General features: G+C 47.7%; 1 protein-coding gene across 1 annotated transcript; it reads left to right on the forward strand.

Annotated features, from left to right (window-relative positions):
- The first annotated feature begins 276 nt into the window (after positions 1 to 276).
- On the forward strand, positions 277 to 16,772 carry NKX6-1 (NK6 homeobox 1). Its single transcript, XM_088133273.1, has 3 exons — positions 277 to 2,461; positions 4,702 to 4,874; positions 15,120 to 16,772. Exons 1-3 carry the CDS (start codon positions 1,813 to 1,815, stop codon positions 15,375 to 15,377), a joined length of 1,080 nt encoding a protein of 359 aa, XP_087989399.1. The 5' UTR covers positions 277 to 1,812; the 3' UTR covers positions 15,378 to 16,772.
- The last annotated feature ends 1,062 nt before the right edge of the window (positions 16,773 to 17,834 follow it).

Genomic DNA, 17,834 nt, shown 5'->3' on the forward strand with positions numbered 1-17,834 from the left:
CCGGAGGTGCCGGCTCGGCTTTTGCGTCGCCTCCCTTTCTTCTCGTTCCACGTTTCTCCCTACCGAAAAGGCAGGGCCAATAGGAGGCTGGGGCCCGGCTCTGCCCCGCCCGCTGCTGTTTATTGACACCTCCCCAAAGTTCTCCCTCTCTCCCCTCTTCCTCCCCCCGCCGCCCCCCCCCCCCCATAGCTAAAGGAGACCTGGGGGGGATGAAAATGTTTTATTACCACCGAGTGGCTGTTTGGGATCTGTCAGAGGAAGGAGAGTCGTGGAAAGAGCGCGCCACGAAGGCAGGACGCCCCGAAGGAGCCCCGCCAGCCGAAAAGAAGAGGGCGGAAAGGTGAGCCGCACGACTTAAACAGGAGAGTGGGAAAAGCGATGAGCCGAGCCGAGCAGGAAAAACTGGACCACTCCAGCCAGCCGGAAAGGAAGCGCCGATCCCGCCTTTCGTGCGTTTAGGACGAAGAGAAAGAGAAGAGTACAGAAATTATCCTACATGTCCGAAGATCGGGGAGATTTTCTCGGCAGGCAACCCACAGAGCCAGAGGCCGGGCTAAAGGAGGCGGGGGCGCTTTTTCTCCTCGGATCGGAAGATTGCGCCCGGAGAGCGCGCGGGATCTCCCGGAGGCCGAGGAGGGCCCCTCCAGCCGCGGCGAAGGGGAGCAGAGCACAGCGGAGCCTCCCTCGCCCGGCGGCCCGCGGCTTCTGCGGCCCGGAGCCTTCGACGGGGCTGATTTCCGCGCTCCAGCCGCCGGCGCACCTCGCTCTTCCCGCGCCGAGTGAATGCCGTTTTTCTTCCGCGGAAGCGTGGCCTTGGTGTCCGTCGGTCCGCCTAGCCGAGCGGCTGGCAAGGGACCGGGCTGGCCGACCCGCTCTTCGCCCAGCAAGGGGCCTAAGAAGACCCCCAAAAAGGGAAGCCGCGGGGAGGATTTTCCTCTTCCCACCGTCCCTTAATCCCACCAGGTCTTCTCCCTCGGCCCGTCGCCGCCACCAGCTCCTCCCAGAGAAGGCTGGCCGTTCCGTTCCCCTCCCGAAAGTTTCCCGCCCCTCCGGTGCCCCCCTTCTATGAGGGCGCCGGCCAAAGTTTGGAGGAGATCTTCCCGCTTATTTTGGGGGGGGACGCTCCCTGGAACAGTGCCTCCCCCGGGATCGCCAGAAGAGAGTCCCCCGATATCCCATCCTTCAAAGAGAGCCCCCTGACAGCTCCCAGCCCGATCCAAGCCATTCCCGAGCCTCGGGTCTTCCAAAGCAAGAGACGCTTTCAGGGGCCTGAGCCTGAAGAGGCCGACGCGCTTCTCCTGCCCTGCGCGAACTGTCTCCACTTCAACTCCGCTCCTTCGGAGCCTTCCCGAAGTTCTTCTAACGCGCCGCTCTTCCCACGTTCCCGGAACTCCTTGCTCCAGGCAGGCCTTTTAGATTCCGACAGCTCAGCTTCAATCTAGAAAAGGACCAGCTGAGCGCCCAAATCGGGCCCATTTTTCTTTGAGCTTGGACGGGGAATCACTTTCCCTTTTAATGCTGGCCTCCTGAACCCAGGCTCGGTTAGTCACCCTCTACCTCCCCCAACCGCCCAGGCCTCCGCCTTGGTCCCGCTCCCTGTTTCTCTAAGAACTCGGACAGCAGAACTTCCTTCCCGCAACTGACCCCCCCCGCCTATCCACCCCCCATCTCTGCCCCTTTGGGGATCTTCCCTGAGCACCAAGACACCGGTCTGCAGCGAGACCGTTTCTCCCTGTCGGAAGAAGACCCCGCGGATTCCGAAGAGGGACACCCCGTCGGCGCCAGCGCCCTGCCCGGCCGCCCGGCTTGGGGATGCTGGCGGTGGGGCCGATGGATGGCACCCCCCGGCAGAGCGCCTTTCTGCTCAGCAGCCCGCCGCTGGCCGCCCTGCACAGCATGGCCGAGATGAAGACGCCGCTCTATTCCGCCGCCGCCTACCCGCTGCCGCCCCTCGCCGCCGCCGCCGCCAGCGGACCTTCCTCCCTGTCCTCCTCCTCGGCGCCGTCGTCGTCGTCGTCGTCTTCCTCCTCTTCCTCCTCGGCGTCCGCCTCGCCCTCCCCTCCGCTGGGCTCACCGACGCCGGCCGGCCTCAAGCCCCACGGCGCGGGGGCTCTGTCGGCGCTGGGCTCGCCCCCGCAGCAGCACTCGGCCGCCACCCCGCACGGCATCAACGACATCCTGAGCCGGCCGTCCATGCCGCCCCTCGCCGCCGCTGCCTCCTCGTCCTCCGCCTCGCCGGCCGCCGGGCTCCTGGCAGGCCTGCCCCGCTTCAGCAGCCTCAGCCCGCCGCCGCCGCCGCCCCCAGGCCTCTACTTCAGCCCCAGCGCCGCCGCCGCCGCTGTGGCCGCCGTGGGGAGGTACCCCAAGCCTCTGGCCGAGCTGCCCGGCAGGACGCCCATCTTCTGGCCGGGGGTCATGCAGAGCCCTCCCTGGAGGGACGCCCGCCTCGCCTGCTCGCCGCGTGAGTACCGCCTCCTCCATCTGGGACCCGTGCGCGGCCCTCGGTTCCCGCCACCTCCCTCCCTTCCTCCCGGGCCTCCTCCGAGCCCTGGCCGGGGAGACTGGCACCCCGGAGGGCTCCAGGAGAGGAAGGCTGAGCCGCTTGAACCGGCTCCTCTTTCGCTTCTTCCCCGAGTAGTATTTATATCTCCCGGGCTGTATAAGCGGCTCCTTCCCCAAAGGTGATGTCGTCGGGGTGCGCTTCCCCGGGATTCATGACTGTGCTGCCCCAAACTCTGCAGGGAAGAAGAACGCAAACTCCGGGGACCGCCGGGCCCCTTTGGCCCCACTTTTGCTGCCCCCGACCCCAAATCCGCGCTGCCTTCCTGCCCTCCTTTTCCTAATCTATCTCCAGCGCCGGGGAGCCTGGGATGGGGGGGGGGTCGTGAGGGAGAAGCCGGACATCTAGCCTTGAGTCTCTCTTCCCCCCTCCCCTCCACCCCCTCCCTTCCCCAGACCCAGCAAAGGACTCGGTGCCCTCCAGCTGCTGTGGACCACAACTCCCACAATTCCTTGCCCTTGCCTGCGGGAACGAATGGGAGTTGACGGCCCCACCTCTGGAGGGCACCGCTTAGCGCTCTGTGCCCTGTGCTGCTCGCTGTTTTCAAGATGAAATCGGGCCTGTCCGTGGCTGGCAATCGGTCAAGGGCCTTTCCCCGCTGTCTCTGACCTGCTGACCTCCGGATGGGTTGCACTATTGAAGGCTGGGGTGGGGGTGGGAGTTGTAGACCCAGCCATCCCAGGCGGGGGAGGGGGGCGTGCCGAGATAAAGAGAGCAGGGTCTGCTTTGAATCCACTCGGTAAGGCAAACCTTAAGAAAGATACGCCCTCGGAAGGGAGCCTCTGGGTTTCAGAGGCACGCATTCACACGTGAGCGCAACTTGGGGCAGAGCGCTTCCAAGAATCGCTTCTTTCCGAGGCTTTTTGAAGTCGGGCGCTCCTGCGACCGCAGAGGGACGGTGGTCTATCTCCCGGAAGCCTCCTCGCATCCCCCTGTTACTTTCCCCTTGAACTGGGCTCCCGGGGTGCGGTGTTTTAACTCGTTGCCTTCGCAAAGGATCTGCTTCCTCGAATCTTGCGGCTTCGTTGCGAAGCCTTCCGCGGAGGAGGCAGGCCCACCTTCGCTTGTCGCCTAGACGCTCGCCCGGCCGCCGCTTGTTTCTTCTCGCCTAAAAGAGCGAGTCGAGTCCCAAAGTCGCTCTCTACAAGCATTTGGAGAAAAATAAAGCGGTCAGTTCCTTGTTAGGGGGCTGCAGGATCTTGATCCGCCGACGCCCCGCTTTCTTTCCGAAGACCCACCCAAGGGGGCGACGCACTGAACCCGGCAGCCCGTCCCTTCCGCAGGAGACCCCTCGAGAGTAAATTCCTTTGAAATCCGTGGGATTCATTCTTGAGTGAACTTGGTTACGGTGGCTTGCTAAGAAGGCCGCCGTGGCGCTTTTGTTCTCGCTTCCTTTTCAAAATTCTTTTCTTTGGGGGAAGCAGTTGAAGGGGGAAAGAGCCCCGATTTTGCACCGGGTTCATTTGGGGAGGAATATCTTCTTTTGCCCAGGCGAAATAACTTTCAACACTAATTGAAATTTAGACAACTCTTTCAGATGAGGTGCCTAATGTTAGTATTTTAAGTAATGGATCTGGTTCTTTATTAATTAACATTTTCCCTCTAAGACGGAACCGATCTTTTATGTAGACCATTATCCACGTCCTTTCTTCTTTCCCAATCTTTCTGCCAGAGGAAAAATGTTCTTGCCTTATCTTCTTGTTCTAGCGGTGTACTTTTTTTTAAAACTCCAGCTTCTCCAACCCTGAAGGGATGTCAACAAACCAGGAGGCATCCGGTAGCACCTTTTCCAACTAACAAATGTTTTGAACTTAAACGCTTCTTGATAAAACGCGCTAATCGGAAAAGGCGCTACCAGACGCCTTCTGATTTTTTCCCCCCCTCGACTAGACTAACCCGGCTCTCGTCCTGCAACGAAGGGAGGTCAAAACCTGTGGCTGCTGTTTGACAATCGACGCCGCTTGCATCAATTTCCAAGTGCTGAAATTTCCTTTTTCCCGTTGAGCAAACGACGCGCTGTGTGAAACACACATTTTTCTTACCCTTTCGGAAATTCTGCGCAAGCCTATCAGTATCTCCACAATGTGCTGTGTCCCTTATGTGGCATCTCCCCCCCTTCCCTTTACTTTATCCCCCCCTAGATCAAGGCTCCATTTTGCTGGATAAAGACGGCAAGAGAAAACACACGAGGCCGACATTTTCTGGCCAGCAGATCTTTGCTTTGGAAAAGACTTTTGAGCAAACCAAGTACTTAGCCGGGCCGGAGAGAGCGAGGCTCGCCTATTCGCTGGGGATGACGGAGAGTCAAGTCAAGGTGAGCGGTTGCGTGCTAGGCAGAGAGGCGGTCCCGATCCAGACAGCGCTCGTTCGCTCGGGGCGGGCAAGGCGACGAAGGCAGCTCATAGACCAGGGAGACGGGCGCTCTTTAGGTTCTAGTCCTGGGCAGAAGGCGAGCGGGACCACGCTCTTCCCTAATCGGTGGGTTGGGACTTACTAGAAAAATAAGGTCCCGCTCACGACGAGCCGGCTCGTGTACAAACTGCTGTAGGCAAAATAGCGACGTTCAGGGTACGAACTGGTCTATACAGCCCTTCCTGTTTCTAACTTCCCCAAACTGCCTCGAAATTAATGGGAAGAGAAGTAAATATTTTTGCCTCTAAAGATCCCCACCCCCACCCGTGCACGCACACACACACACATACACACACCCCGTCTGCTTCTTTTGTCTCTGCAAGTTTTAATGAGTAGGATTCATGTTGTGGGAACTAAGGCCTGGTCTACTGATTTTATGGATCCGCGCTGATGAACTGGGACAAGGGTGCTAAAAGAGCCCAATCCACAACACCCTTTTGGACTAGTCAAACCAAGGTTGCAGGTATTTACTAGTGAGTAGACTTGGCCTAATTGTCAAGTAAAGAGCTTAGGAGCTCAGGGAAGTTTAAAAAGCAGATTGCTAAAAATAAGTTCCAGAAGGGTATCTGGGTGCGAAAATGGCCAAGTACAGTAGGCATTTCGCAGCACTAATTAGTGAGAATGAGTGATCCTCGCATCCTGTGCACAGTAAGATCTAGGCCTTTTAAAAAGTTGGGACGTGGTGTTCATTTAAGTCCTCCACCCAGCATTCCCCTACTGGATTTGCCCTCTTCCCCGGCCCATTGAAGTCAATGACCCAGAACCAGAACAAGCCGGAAACTTAAATAATGCTTGGGATTATATTTTAACTGATTCTTTGCAGTGCCTGGAGTGAAAAGTACCTACTCTATTTGATCATTTCAAACACTCAGCCATCTTTTGGATGGTCCCCTTCTATAGCTGGAGAGGGAGAAGTGATTGCCCCCATCATCTTGGCCTCCCAACCAAGACCCTGAGGGGGACCCACTTCTGTGTAAAGGCTGAAGTGTTGCCCTGTGAAATGGGCCAGTCAGGAGGCCCAAACTCCTGCATCAGAGCAATGCATTTAGCAATGCAATGAGTGCATTCAGGACTTAACTGTTCTCACCCATTCATTGTGTTAAGGATCCTGAGACATCCATTACTTTTTGGTGTAACTTTGTCCATGCTTACCCTCAGCAAAGCTCCTCTGGATCTCCCAAGAAGACAAAATTGCATCCTGAAGACAAATTCACTGAATTCATTAAAGCATAAAGGTTGGTGGATTAAAATCCACCTGAGCAAGTTATAGCTGAGCAAGAAAACTCTCGTTGTCTATAGCTGAAATCATGATAAGCAGAATCATTTTAATGGCCCTTGGAACCATTAATCCCCTTGCTTACATGGTGTAGTGGAAAAAAATATTCTGCCCCTCAAGATTTATTAATATTTCGGTTGTTCATTCATACTGCTGGGATTTCACAAAACAATTGAAGCCGACTTTTCTGTGCAATTATGAACATGCATACCTCCCACCCACCCTAATTACTTAGCATATATAGCATAGTATGCCATACACATTCAGACATTTTTGGAACAAAACTTCCTATTGTAATGTACATACGTGGAAATGAATCCTGTCAAATTAATTACAAATGTTATTTCTGGGTAGGTGTCTCTAGGACTAAACTTTACCTCTCATTGACTCCAGCCAACGGCAGAACCTAAGGAGTCATTTGCTTTCCCCACCCCCATTAATAATTCCTTTTATAGGCCTGTATCAGCCCAACTCACCCCACAGGGTTGTTGTTGTGGGGAAAATAGGAGGAGGAAGGAGTATTAGGTATGTTTACCACCTTGAGTTATTTATAAAAAATAATAAAGGCAGGATAAAAAACCTTTAAAAACCCCAAAACTACTATGGCTGCACCTGAATACAAGTGTTGAATACAACAGAATAATTTCTGAGCAGAACAATGTAGGGTTTACACAGGAATGCTGCAAATTAGTTCAGTTTTTATTTGTATTGGCCCTCAGGAAGGAATCATTTAACAAAGACTGCTACGTGGCTCTAGGAAATTGGTGCACTCAAGTGATAGAAAATAAAACTTAACAATCCCAGCTCTCTGTGCCATTCATCTCTTGTTTTTATTTTTTTATTATTATTTTTTAATAGTTCTGATCATATACTCATTTTTCAGATAGTAAGTCTTATTGAATTCAGAGTGTCAGTCTTTCAAGTAGACACATCTAGGATTGTACTGAGTGTAAAGGTGCCAAATGGGGCTGTCTGGATTAGGTTCTTCTGTTTGTGGGTGTTGGTTTCGATTTGCAACTGTTTGAACAAGAGGGACCTTTTTCTGTTGGTGAGAAGAGTTAAATGAAGCATAAAGGTCAATCTGTTTAGTGTTGCTCAGTCCCTTGAATTGTTTGATTTCAGCAGAAAATGAAATCTTGTCTAAGAGAGCAACTAGGAATGTTATATGAGTAGCAAATTTTCCTTCCTTCCTTCCTTCCTTCCTTCCTTCCTTCCTTCCTTCCTTCCTTCCTTCCCAACAGGAAATTCTTTAGACCTTCTATGAAACAAATGAATCTTTACAAGCTATTTCTCTCTGGGTATTCAGATGGGTTTGGTGGGGGTGGGGGGGAATCTCCCTTTATAAATTGTCACTTCATTCCAAAAGTTATCCAGAGACCCTCATTTGTCACTGTAAATATGTGGGAAAGGCTTTGAATAAATGACTGCCTTTTCGGCTAATAGGAACATGCCCCACCATTTAGTGCAGTGTGTTTGAGGAGGGGGATTATTTTTTTTTAAAAAAAGGATGCATTGTGAATCAGATGTTAATTTCCCCCACATTTGAACAAAACAGTCAGGTCCAGAGTGGAAAACGAAGGATTCGTACGTGGGTTGTTTTCTTTCTTAAGCCACCAAGTGGAGAATGCTGCACTTTTTGTTAGAAGAGGCTGTACTTACTCTGAGTAAGCCCATGGCAGTGAAGGAGGCTTACCATGCAGTAGGGATGCTTTGTCACTTGTTCAACCTCTTGCATCTTGATCTCAAAGCAGCACAGAAAAAGTTGGGTGCTGTCTTGATTTCAGCAAGGATTAAGTGCAGCCTGCCCTGGATTCATAAAATGTGTTTATGATCTTCAGGAGTGAATTTGTCCCACTTGTGCTATCAATGGGAAGTTTTTCTCTTTTAACAATAAGACTGTTTTCTGTATTTATCATTTGCCCTATAGTAAAAATACTCCAGGTGGCATGCAATAATACATGAAGGAAGAATAACAAATTAAAACAAAAAGAGGACATGTGAAAATAAAACGCCAAAGCACATGTCTAGTTGGAACAAAGCCTCATTGCATCGAGATGGTCTTCTGCCCCGAGTAAGTCTCCAGTCTTACCTGTTTCTCCCTGAAAGTGACTAGCTCTTCCTTTCACTGAGTTTCTTCTCAGTAAACAGCATCATTTCTACCTTCAAGGAGCCTCACTTCCCACCAAACGTACACTAGACATGGTTACATTTATCTGGATTCAGTTTGCCATAATATGAAAAACAAGGACTGGCTTCATGCATCACATTAAACCATTATTTAACCACAAATAAGCCACAACTTCTGGGCTCAAAGCAGGCCAAACCCAATTGGAACAAAGCATGTTATAGTTGAGCACGGCATATGACTGCAACCAGTGACTTTATAGCGCACAAATGTATTCATCTAATTTTGAAGGCATAAGGATGAAAAAAAGGGGAGTAGCAACTGGGTTGTTTCTATCCCGTTCTGCTTGTCTAGCCTCCCTTCCAGCCATCTGGCACTTTCGGCTTACAAACGTAGGAAGTGCGAGGGCTTCCACATTCAATTGACTTAGAGGTGAGGACAGCAAGAATAAATAAAAGAGGATGCATCTATATTTTTATTGTAGGGATCAGGGAAGGAGAGCAGGAGAAAAAGAAAAAGGGGGGGAAAAAAACAAATCAGGCGTGGAAGAGAACAGGAAGGGAAGAAAGAAAAAATAACAGGTTGTGGCAGGGAGGAAAGGAAGGAATCTAAAGGTGAATCAGTTCACAACTGTGTGCGAAAAGTTAGTTGAGTCCATTCTGGTTGCTGTTGTTGCCATTCTCCACACAGTGGGGCTGCTTTAATTTCCATAACTCTATTGGGATTACTAATGCAAGACTTTTTTGTATGTCTGTGCAGAAGGAAGTCTCCCTCAGCTTCCTGGGGCTTTTTGATTTTGAAGCATGCCCTCTCCCACACTTTATTTTTCACTGCAACAAAAACATAATTTGATTTTTTTCCCCTCCCATTGATGTCAATAGCCCCCTAAGCTGAAGTGTGTGATGAGACTCAAGAAATGATTCTCAGGGTTTTCTTTTAACTGGTGAATTTTACTCCTTCTAATGGGAAGGACTGATCTCTTGATCTCTTGAGTCATACTTTGGATGGTCCCTTCCATGTATAAGTCCAATGAAAATACCTTTTCCTTCCTCCTAGCACAGGACTGCAACCTTTAGCAGAATTACAGGATTATAACTCTGATTCGCACAATCCTTTTAAGAGGACAAAATGCCAGAAATGAAACCAACATGGGGGTGGGAAGACTACTTGAATTTGGGAAAGACATCTTTACCTGCCTGATTTCAATGCTGGGTCCCATCCAGGCAAGGCTTAGCTACTATGTAGTCTTTACAGCAGTGTGCACCCAACCAAATGCCCCCCCCCCACCAGCTGGGCGGACATGCCATTCTCCTGGTATGTGTGGATGACGGGAGCTGTAATGAACCCATCTGAAAGGTGCTTGTGCAAGAAAGGGCTGTTTTGCAGCATGAGCAATAAAAGATGGGTCTTAATTGTCTCACCTTTGCCAGAGGTACAGTATGTGAGAAAAAGGGGATAGCAAGTTGCAGGGAATGAACAGAAGCAAGTGCAGTTAAGCCCATGTAAAGCTTTATTCTGTGTGCTTTTCCTGAGATGTAGGTCCTTTTAACTTGAAAGAGAGTTCTTCAACAAATATACATAAGCCTGCATGGTGGGTGACAGATAACTTAGCCCTGTAGTTCATCCTTTACATGTGCATAAACCTCACCGAATACAGAGGGGCATGATTCTGTTTAGGATGGCACAGAGAAAGTTGTTGTACAGGAAGATCACATAGTCAGATTTGCCTCCTTTGTGATGATGGGGGCCTTTCAAAAGCATGACATTGTTGGAAGAAACAATTATCATTTTTTTCAGCCACAATACATAAACGTGCTTGACTTGAGTACTAAGTGAATTAAGTAGCGGAATATCTGTGGCATCAGTTACAAAGCTTTGTTATGTAGCCATGATACTCACAGAACAGATAACAATGGTTGGGGTGATTGTTAATATGAATAGCAATTATCTGCAGCTAGTTTTAAGTGAATCTTTGTGGCGATAGTACAGTGGCATCTTCTGCCACGCTCCTATTAATGGGTCATTTGCATTTTGATAGTTGATAGACTCACAGGATTGAAATTCAGCTGACAGATATGAATGGTTAATTGCACCTATACACCCAATTACTTGGAAGTAGGCCCTATTGAGCATAATGGGTTTACTACATTCACTGGTTTGAACTGTAACAATAAGAATAGTCAATTAAACAGGGGATGCAAAAATATTTTTGGTGAATATAAAGGGTTCTACATGATGGACTGATTAGCAGCAACACTCTTAAAATTAAAAGAGTAGAAAACATGGTGCTCAACCACATTCCTTTAGAAGTAGCAAGCTCCATTGTTTTAATAGGACTTCTGAGGTTTTGAACCCTAGTAGTATCTAATCAATGGAAGACCACCATTGGAAGACCTGAAGACCTGTCCTTGGGGACAGATCATCCAGGAGATGGTCTATCTGTGTGGTTGCTAAGAGTTGACACTAATCTGTGCGTACATAATCAAATATCTAATCAACTTGGTTGATCTCAAAATACTAAGCAGAGTTAGTTCTGGGGGATATTTGAATGGGAGACCACCAGGAAGTTCTCAAGGCTGTAAGCTACACTGGGAGTTGGAAAAAAAAAATCTTTCCATATGGTTGTCAAGAAAAACACATGAATACTTCTAGGCTTGACTTTATTTTATTGGCTCAAGAGAGAGTGACCAGATTTCAGAATGAATATTATGTTGGAGATAAGCATGTCGATGGACCATTGAAATGGCACTGCAGTGCCAGCAAACCCTAATGACACCAACATGACGAAAAGTATGTGATATCAGCACACAGATGACACTGAATGCAGGTGTCATGACATTTGATTCCAGAACGTAAACTGTGGCATTCACATAACATTGACACATGGTCCCCCCCCGCCCTACCAAAAAGAAAGAAAGAAAGAAAGAAAGAAAGAAAGAAAGAAAGAAAGAAAGAAAGAAAGAAAGAAAGAATATATATATAAAGAAATATATATATAAATAAAGAAAGAAAGAAAGAAAGAAAGAAAGAAAGAAAGAAAGAAAGAAAGAAAGAAAGAAATATATATATATATATATATATGCATATGCATATGCATATGCATATGCATGGGTGCACTGCCCATGGATGAAAGAAATTTTTGCTGGATGGGAGAAATGCGATTAGAACTGCAGTGTCAAATGCAGGATAACTGCTCTGGGGATATCAGTGATATAGTCTCTATATTACCATAGGAACTAACAGTAGTTACTTAATAGCAGCAATGCAGAGTGAAATTTAGTGCAGATGGCAAAAGTGTAACAACCCTTCTTGTGCAAGAGGCACTGAAAAATGAAAACTGATTTAAATTCTCCTTCTGTCCTAGTTCTTGCATAGGAGAATATTTGAAATGGTTATGTCTAAGTTTTTAGTAGTGCTAGGAGAATGAACCTATCATGAGCCTGTTATAAATGTGTGTGCATAATGATTACAAGAACATTGCCGCGACCGTTATCTTGGAAAAGATAGTCTCTTTTGTTTGTATAAAAGAGCCAAGGTCCAAAACAATTCTTCTAAATCAATGATGCCACACAGATCTTAAAACTGAATTTGCAATTTTTTAACATTAATGTTCTGCTGAACAGTTAAATCACATCCATTCTTAACTGCCAGGACAGTTCAATCAGTTGAACTAGAGTTAAGCATATTTAGAAGGAGATTCATTGAATCAATGGGAGTTTAGGTGGAAATGATTTATTATTAGTTCTGATGGGTTTAAGTCTGGCTAAGTCTGGATCCAACCCAGTGGGATTAACTAAATAAGTTGAAATCTCAGTAACCAAATAAAAAAGATAATCAACAACTTGGTGAACATAATAATGTGATTAATAGCGATGGAGAAAACAGTGTTAACTTTGTTGTAAAACTTCTACAAGTATAAACAATATTGGTTTAAGACATCAGAACCAATTATTTGGGCTAGCCATAACATACTGTGCTAAAATGTGTTTGGCTAGTTTGTAATTCAGTATGTTGCTTAAGCACACTCAGGGGGTCCCATCATCAACTCAGTTCACATTACTTAACTTCAGAGTTCTTTCCAGTCTACCTGAAATGTGTCAGGATTATACTGTCCATTCTTCAGTTATGTTGATCTGGATCCAAAAGCCAGTTGGGATGAAGGGGTTTTTTTTTGTCCTATATAAACATTTCTATGAATCATGTAAATATTTTACTATCACAAATAAGGGTGTCTGAAGGGTATGGTTAAAAACAAAACAAAACACCTCAAGATGGTGGCCACAATGGTGTGATCAAAGCTCAGCCGACTTTTATGACCTTTGACTGCACCATCACAGCCACCATGCTGACTTTTTTTTTGCAGACACCACTGATCACACCCATGACAATTTTTCAGTGAAGTGGGTTCTTGGACAGTGAACCTCTTGGAGTGCCAGTTCTACCACTTGGAGCAAATGCTATCAATCTCAGTGACATTAATTCTGAAGTAACCAGCTTTAGAATCTAGTTGTAAAACTAGTTTATAAACCTAACTGCCTCCTTTTAATTTAATTCACCCATTCATAGCTACGGATGAACGAATCTGAGAACCTTACATCTATTATGCCTAGGCAGGCAAGATGGATATATAAATATTGGGGGGATTGTGAAATAGATGTAATTTAAAAGATTTCTCCATTACAGTAATAGGAAAAAAAAAAATCCAAGTAAATTACTTCACAATGATGGAACTATGAGAACATCTTCAAAATGAGCACAAAGGAAGAAGACATGCTTCCTGAGTGCAGGCTGATTTTATTTTATTTATTTATTTAAAAGATTTGTATGGCTGCTGACAGCATATATAACAAAATACCCGAAATTAAAAACCGTCTCATACCCTTAAGCACCATAACAATATCATCATAAAATCACAAATGCTGGGCTCTCCTACCCTCCTGACCCACTACCTCAGGGATGAGCCAGGTCTAAACAACTCTCCAGAAGGCAAGGTGGATGGGGACCCTCTGGATCTCAGGGGGGAGGCTGTTCCACAAAGTAGGCACAGCTATGGAAAGATGCCAGCACTGATGACATAGGGGGGATGTGGTATGAACCCACCCTATCCAATCTAGTGGGACAGGTAGATCTCCACAGAAGGAGACAGTCCTGCAGATAACCTGGCCCTGTGCCATACATGCCAACCCCTTGAATTTACCCAGACTTTCATTTGTACCCCTTTGTTAATGCGTCCTGCGCAATCAGAATGTCTACCCAAGATAGAAAACATGTTCAGGCCATATTTATGGAGGGATTTCAGGGTCCCTAAGTCCAAATTTGGAGGAGTATACAGCATATTACTTTGCACACAAACTTTATTATTTAATAGGGCTGTGCAGTGCTTTGGATTCGGTTCCATCAAGATGCTTTGCAGGATGTGAGAAGTGCAAAAGTAGCACCGGTTTGCACCTGTTTAAAGCAGTTATAAGTGTTTTTTAAACTTGGCAATTGGCTGGGGAATTCTGGGAGTCGAAGTCCACAGATCTTAAGGTTGCCAGGTTTGAAAAACACTGAGTTAGTAGCTTTTCCTGGGATGAGCTGTGTGATTCCAGGAAAAGTTAGGGCATTTTAAAGAGTTGCAGACATGTTGCTACCTTTGTAGTCCTGCAATGTATGATTTGGGACCTGGTGCATTCCTGGAGGATAGGAAGACCACTTTTTAAATGCATGTACCTTAATTCATGGCGCTGTGATAATTTCTAAATCAGGCTTTCTCTTTGAAGGGTGGGTGGGGGGTTAGTTTTATACACTAGCCCTCTTTTGAACCAAGTGTATGGATATGTAATCTCCTTTGAGAACGGACTTGACTTTTTGGTAACTTCATGGAAATGGCCGTGCTTTCTGGAGATGAACAATAGAGATGGCAATTTGCTGTTGTTTCTTACAGATTTTTTTTTTCTCCCTTTACTATCTAGCCTACAGCTCTGCAATTTTCCAGTGGTCTCCTATCCTTCTCTTCTGCCCCCCCCCCCCTTCTAGAGTCATTCTTGACTCCTGACAACTTTCTGGGCTAGTCCCTGCAGTTTTCTTGGCAAGATTTTCAGAAGTGGCTTGCCATTGCCTGTTTCCTAGGGCTGAGAGAGAATGACTGGCCCAAGGTCACCCAGCTGGCTTTGTGCCTAAGGTGGAACTAGAGCTCACAGTCTCTCAGTTTCTAGCCTGGTACCTTTAACCATTACACCAAACTGGCTCCCATATCCCGTATCATATAAACTAGAAATAATTGTGTATGAACCACAATGACTGGGTTCCTACATCAAGGTAAGCTAAAATCAACCACATTATGGTCTAGAACAGGGTTTTTCAAACTTGGCAACTTTAAGATGTGTGGACTTCAACTCCCAGAATTCCCCCCATGCTGGCTGGAGAATTCTGGGAGTTAAAGTCCACACATCTTAAAGTTGCCAGGTTTGCAAAACCCTGGTCTTAGAAGGGTGTGAAAATGCCCACCTGCTGCTCTTTGCACAGAGTGTGATTTCCCCTAAAGTGCAGGGGTTGTGCATCTCCTCAGAAACCCATCTGCCCTTCTTGTGCAGTCGTGGCTGCACATTGCGCATCCGAGAGGAGGAAGTGGCCAATCCGGATTCGCTCCTCCGAATGGGCCAGCCGGGAGCGAGCGGAGCGCGAGCTCTTGAGCGGGAACGGGGCTCGGATAGGACCGCCGCCCGTTCCGCTCTCCTTCACCCGCCTTCCTCTCCTCCTTCCAGGTCTGGTTTCAGAACCGGAGGACCAAGTGGCGGAAGAAGCACGCGGCCGAGATGGCGACCGCCAAGAAGAAGCAGGACTCGGAGACGGAGCGGCTGAAAGGCGCCTCGGAGAACGAGGACGACGACGACGACTACAACCGGCCCCTGGACCCCAACTCGGACGACGAGAAGATCACGCAGCTGCTCAAGAAGCACAAGACGGGCGGGCCCAGCGCCGGCCTGCTGCTCCACGCCTCCGAGAACGAGGGCTCTTCCTAGGCGGCGCGGGGAGAGCCGGCGGCGAAGGAACCCCGCGCCACGAGCAGAGCCCCGCGGAGGCTGCGCCCCCGACCCAGATGCCGCTTCTAGCCGGAGGAAGAGGACGGCGGGCGCCAGGCGGCCCCCGAGACGCTCCTGCCCGGGTGGGTTTCTCTGGGAAGTTGGCGGCGGGGGCCGGGCGGCCTGGATGGACAGCCCGCGGGCCCAGCGCCGCCCTGCCTCTCCCGCCAAAGGGACCCGCTGGCTCTCCAGAAGCGGAGCCAGACTGTGGCAGAGGCGCCTCTTTATTGTATATAGAAGCGAGCGGACTTTCCGACTGTGAATATTTAAGCCCTGTATCCTACGCCGGCTAGTGCGCAGCTGGAGCGTCGGCGCTCGGGAGACGCGCGCTGTTGAGTCGGTTTGCTTTTCTCCGCCGCCGCGGGGAGGCCGCTCCTAACCCTCTTCTCCTTTGGGTTTTAGTCGTGGAGTTATGTGACTTAAGAAGGCAGAGGTTTCTTTCTTGTAGTAGCTCATGAGTTTTCGCTAGCTTAACTCCAGCTTTCCACCCCATCGACTACATTGGCGCAAATGATCTGCACTGGAGTGTGTGGGTTTAAGGGAAATCATGGGTTTCAATGTAATCGATTTCGTTCAGCAACTCTTTTTTCACTGGGAGAATAAATAAGCTTTAGAGCAATGCAGAAACTTTCCTGGGGCGGAAGAAGCGTTCTGTGTAATATGGACAGAAAAGCCCTTGGTTCCCTTTCAAATTGGAATAGTGGAGTTTTGGTCCTTCGTCTCGGTGACTAGGGCAGTAAGCTCCTTCGAATCAGCTACTTAAAAATGAACATGTAACCTATATATTGTAGTCTACAGCTCCTTTTAAGTTCCTCTCAAATCGAGTCCTGCCAAATGACATCCCCCCCCTCACACCCGTTTTTGGGGGAAATGCGTAATTTTAACTTTCTTGTATTTTAGCTCTTGGTTTTGAAAGCAGAAGTAAAGCTAGAAAAGAGGAAACCAAGCATTTAAGAAAAAAATCTCCCTTTTGCAAATAATAATAATAATTACAAGTAAAATTTATGACAATGGTTGGTTTTGAAATCCCGATTTCGCGGCTGTCAATAGAATTTGAAAATGTGGAATGTTGGTTTTTTAACGAACATGTACATTGCTTTCTTTCTTTTTTTTAAAGCTAATAATAAGGTCGATTTAGCATTTTAGCCGTTTATTAATTTATAAGAAGACATTTCAGTTTGTAAAGTGAACAAAAACAGCCCTAGCAAGACCAGTTTAACGCAATGCACTTTGTTTTGTTTTAAAAAGATAAATCGATTTAAATCAGTTATAACGCGTCTGTTGCCTGGAAGAAAAATAAGGGGTGCAGAAAATGTGGTCTCATCTGAGATTAAATAAAATTGGTCATAAATAAATCAATAAATCATTAAAATTGATCAATTATTTTTGTTACTTTATATACCAAATAGAATCCGTTCCTTTGTTTTTTCTAAGGCTAAGGCCCTTTAACAGAAAGGTTTAGAATATATAACATATTTTAAAATCTTCTGCTCCTCCTTTTGGGTTTTATAAAGAACTAGCCCCCTTTCCCATTCTCTTAAACGGAGAATGGAAAAGCGTTTTGGTTCCTCTAGTTGTTCGCAGTTTGCTCGGTGATTTCGGACGAATTTATCGCTGAAGGGGAACACGGTTCTGGGAACGCGAAAAAGGCGAGGCAGCGAAAGGTGAGAAAACCTGGGAAAAATAAGAAGAAAATGATGAAGAAAAAAGAAAATAAAAAGGTTGCGAAGAAAAAATACGGGGGAAAAAGAGCGAAAGAAAGGAAAAGAAGGAGAAGAGTCAGAAACGGAGGAGAAGGATTAGGCTGCGTTCTTACGAGACGCGGAACCTAAAGACGCGCTGGCTACCTTGTAGACTGGCGTGTCCTGCGAATAAAGCCACCGAAGCCCAAAGCAGCCAATCGCGGGTTGGTCCAGCGGATTGCCCAGCTCCACTTAGGGCGGTCCGTCCAGGGTTCGGTAAGTCCCACGGACCCAGGCGATTGGCTTGATTGGGTAAACCGAAGGGCGTGTCTTCCGAAGGCAGCCAATGACAAGGATGAGAGGGAAGGGTGGTATTCGGACAAGACGTTGCCCGCATCTGCTTCTGAGGAATAAGAACTCCGTGTGAACCGGGGACTAAAGACTCGGTTTAAAACATACCTTTTAAGAACAGCGAGCCACAGCTTAGATTGTCCTCACCCCCTACCCTTTTAAGGCAGCGCCTAAAAGCCCCATAAATTACAAGTCTTTCCTCTCTGTAACATGCAAACTGATTACATCTTAAGACACCCTTCCCTCCCCCCCCCGCCCCGAAAAAAAGCCGATTGAGTAGAAGAAAAAAAAAATCTATTTCTCACAATTGGCCCTTGCAGCGCAAGATGTAATGTTGCCCACGGGTTAGGCGTCTTCCTTTACC

This window comes from Python bivittatus, unplaced genomic scaffold, assembly GCF_059951505.1.
Source record: "Python bivittatus isolate LINGU-HERP-01145 unplaced genomic scaffold, Pbiv_v1 ctg000070_np1212, whole genome shotgun sequence".
In the NCBI taxonomy this organism is placed as follows: domain Eukaryota; kingdom Metazoa; phylum Chordata; class Lepidosauria; order Squamata; family Pythonidae; genus Python; species Python bivittatus.

Excerpts from the sequence above, each read along its gene's own strand:
- NKX6-1 (XM_088133273.1), top strand. The coding sequence starts at position 1,813 with ATGCTGGCGGTGGGGCCGATGGATGGCACCCCCCGGCAGAGCGCCTTT. Across the intron at positions 2,462-4,701 it reads CCGCCTCGCCTGCTCGCCGC|ATCAAGGCTCCATTTTGCTG; the intron begins GTGAGTACCGCC and ends ATCCCCCCCTAG. Across the intron at positions 4,875-15,119 it reads TGACGGAGAGTCAAGTCAAG|GTCTGGTTTCAGAACCGGAG; the intron begins GTGAGCGGTTGC and ends TCCTCCTTCCAG.